The sequence below is a fragment of the Rhagoletis pomonella genome, unplaced genomic scaffold (genome assembly GCF_013731165.1).
Source record: "Rhagoletis pomonella isolate Grant_MI unplaced genomic scaffold, Rhpom_1.0 Rhpom_scaffold_00007, whole genome shotgun sequence".
Taxonomy (NCBI): domain Eukaryota; kingdom Metazoa; phylum Arthropoda; class Insecta; order Diptera; family Tephritidae; genus Rhagoletis; species Rhagoletis pomonella.
Window position 1 is genome coordinate 14882127 of NW_023458561.1, and position 3641 is coordinate 14885767.

Consider the following 3641-nt stretch of genomic DNA (forward strand, 5'->3'; position numbering starts at 1 on the left):
GTTCAGCCCCCTTTCTTTGGCAACACAGAAGAGAATTCTACGTAGTGAGGGTTATAATCCCTAAGTGCGGCCGAAGGCCGCCTACGCAAAAAGAAGTTCTGCACTAAAATACTATCATATTACTATTACTACAACATTTCTATCTGTCGCTTTTTTCTTAATTTCACAATATTTTTAGTAAATTTTTTTTTCCTTAATTTTTTTTTTTAGTTAATTTTTTTTTTCAAATCGCCTGATAACCAACTTGGGATAATTTCTTTTATTTAAAAATCCCACGGTTTTCGTTAGTTGGGTTATATTCCACTTCAAACTGCTCAGTTTGCTTCGGAAAATGCCGTTTTTACCCCATTTTCAAACGGTTCCCTAAGGGTCTGTGGGAGGTCCCCAAGGGGGTGGGTGGGGCTTTTCGTAAAGTGGCGACTGTCCCCTTTCGAATGAGGGGGGCTTGGGAGCCACGCCCCCTCCCCCTCCACCCCAAAAACGATGGGCCAATAACTAAACATTTCCCATTATATTCAACAATTTTTATGAGCTTGAGGCCGTTTTCAGTGAAAACTTATTGTGGAAAAGCAACAATAATTTGAAAAAATGGTAGAAGTGATAGCTATTTCGGAAATCACACCATTTCCTTATCAGACTTCTTTCAGTAGGATTCGAACCGACGATCACCACTGACTCAACCAGTTGCCTATTGTTGCTTTTCCACAATAAGTTTGCACTTAAAACGGCCTCAAGCTCATAAAAATGTTGAATATAATTGTTATAAGGCCATAAAAATAACAAAAACAAATAACTTAAGGACGAGCACACCTAAAAGTTAAATATTAGAAATATTTACAAAAACCAACAAATTCAACAACCACATGATCAAGTGAATTGCAGCGGAATAGCTGCGCTTGATTGTAGTTGGCTTAGCAAAGTGAAATAGTGGAATATAAGCAACAAGACAAACTTAGCACAGTGCGTAGGCAACTGGCTGAGTCAGTGGTGATCGTCGGTTCGAATCCTACTGAAAGAAGTCTGATGAGGAAATGTGGTGATTTCCGAAATAGCTATCACTTCTACCATTTTTTCAAATTATTGTTGCTTTTCCACAATGAGTTTTCACTTAAAACGGCCTCAAGCTCATAAAAATTGTTGAATAGAATTATAAGAATGTTTAATAAAATTGTTTTGAGAAAATTTTAGCAGTGTTTAGCAAATTTTTCAGGTCATGTTTTATTATTAGCATAAAAATGTCTGGAAAGATAGTTGAAAGTGGGCTTGTCTGCATTCGCCGTGTAAACAGACACAAAGTAGTATCGGAAAGTTTGATTTTCAGAAATAAAATGTGCTTTCGAAAGTCACTTTACATGGAGGTGTTACTGCTCCTGCAATCTTTTTTGGAGATTCTTGAGTTTGACAGACTTTTGAAAAGGACTTGCACTTGCCACGTCTAACAGCTACTTAATCAATAATGCCAATCTCCCGAATTTCGAAATTGTTGGAGAATTTCGTAATCTCGTTGTAATTGATAGCATTTTCCCGTCGTTCCGACGGAATCCATAATAGGTGGGTAAAATTTAATCCTTTTGTATATTAAAGTTTTTAGATTCAGGTAACGCATTTGGACACAAAAACCCCAAATCATTGTACATATAACTAAGCCGTAGCCGCTTTGTTCGCCAATGCTTAAAAAAATCTTAACGATGAATATTACATTTATTACTACCTAATATTACATTTTTTTTTATAAATTATGTAAAATCTGCATCATCTTCTTCGCTAATTTCTAGCATAGCCTGCATTATCTTACGTTTAAGTTTTCTCCGTGAAAAATCTGAATTGAGATGTCGGAATTCTGTAGCAATTAATTCACCAAAAGCATCCCACTGATCACGCGATCTGAGAATCATGCAACTTTCATCTAAACCTTTTTTTTTACTTTTTATCTCCGAAGTTATTTGTCCACATTGATCTCCCTTAGCCATGTGGCAGCAGCGTGAGACTTGGTCATGATGCAATTCTTCAATAACTATTTCCTCACATTGAGATATTTGTTGGAAGGGCGCTTTTTTAACCAGATCTTTAATAGCCTTATTTTGATCTATAAGACACACGTTTGGAACCCGTGGGTTTGTTTGTGGGGATGAGTTCACACTGTTTCTTTCATTACTAATTACTAGCGTTGAAGGAGTTTCACTTTGTTTGACATTGCTACTTATAGTTCTGTCTGTGGATCCTTGGTCAGTCGTACGTTCTTCATAATGATCAACTATAGTCGCTTCTTCCAAATGATACCGTGTAATTTGCTCTAATGTATCGTTGGAATTTGGTGCAGTTGTGGACTTTAAATTTTGCTGTTCAATTTCATCTTCACTGGTATTGTCGTACTTTAGATTGGGATCGATTTTGCGCATTTTAGATTGGTATCCACCTGGACGTGGTTCAATAATATCCCGAAGGAATCTTAGTGCTTGAAAATGTTTCCATCGGCAACTTGCTGCGTTCGATTCTTTGTCGTCTCCAGTTTCCTCGACCCTTCTCTCAAGCTTTTTCATCTCTGAATTGAATTGATTACGCAAGTTATGGATCTTCTTACCAAAATCCATTTTTGTAATGCGTAGGGTTGAACATATATTTTCAATAGCTTTTGTTCGTTTTTCTTTATTTTTGTATGCCTCAGTATAATGGTTCCACAAACAGTCATGTTGTCGATACAATTCGATCAATTGTGTAATTTTCTCCCGTGTCCATACCGTACTTTTCCTTCGGGACACAATTGTTGCAGGGTGGGTAGTATTTTCCATTACGAGTTTCTTAACAAAGAAATATCGTATTCTCTTGTAAATCTGGGAAAATTAAAATATTTGTTTACGCCTTTGGGGGAATTGACTAGGTATGTTGAAAAATTATCGATACTTATCCAAGGCGATACTTATCCTAGTAAAGAGCCAAACACCCCCACAAGCGTTTTGTCAAAAAGACGAGATTTCCCTTTACCGGACGTCTTCACGTGCTTGCAAATCTCGCAGCAAAATTTTCCTTAAATTCGCTACAAATTTGAAAAAAAAAGAAAATGAGCGAGATTACAGGGTAATTCTCTAGGGTGGGGTAACAACCCCTAAAAAAGGTGCGGAAAAGTCGGGAAGGGTACCAAACGACGCGTTTCGGCCTCCTAATAACAATCCGGAGGAGGGGGAGTAATATTATTAACCATTTAAAAGTTATGAACAAAATACTTTTGTTAAATTTCGTTGTTTTCTATGAGCAGTTACCACGTCAAAAATGCACTAAATCACCAGTTTCCACTTTTAAAACACTACTAAAACGTTTCCGGTTATTATTTTATGCAAACCAAATCATTTATTCACTTTTATTTTATATATTTCGTTAATAAAACTGAGTAAATAAACTTTGCGCCTGCTAAAATTATTATAACCTCAAATCGCTGGTATTGCCACTTTATTTCACATTTCATTTGCGCTATTATACTCAGTTTACACTATACACTTTTCTTCTTCTTCTTCTTCTTACTTTCATCTAAATAAGATATTGTAACCAAAATATAATAGCAAATTTCGCTATACCATGGCAGCGCTACTTTTATGGTTTAGTTATTTTAGCTTTAATTAAAAGTAAGCGTCATGGAGTGTCAAATG

The 3641-nt window shown here is 36.2% G+C and overlaps 1 protein-coding gene across 1 annotated transcript; it reads right to left on the bottom strand.

The window, feature by feature from the left end:
* Window positions 1-1682: 1682 nt before the first annotated feature.
* On the bottom strand, window positions 1683-3024 carry LOC118742364. Its single transcript, XM_036474383.1, has one exon. It carries the CDS (start codon window positions 2787-2789, stop codon window positions 1737-1739), a length of 1053 nt encoding a protein of 350 aa, XP_036330276.1. The 5' UTR covers window positions 2790-3024; the 3' UTR covers window positions 1683-1736.
* Between the last annotated feature and the right edge of the window lie 617 nt (window positions 3025-3641).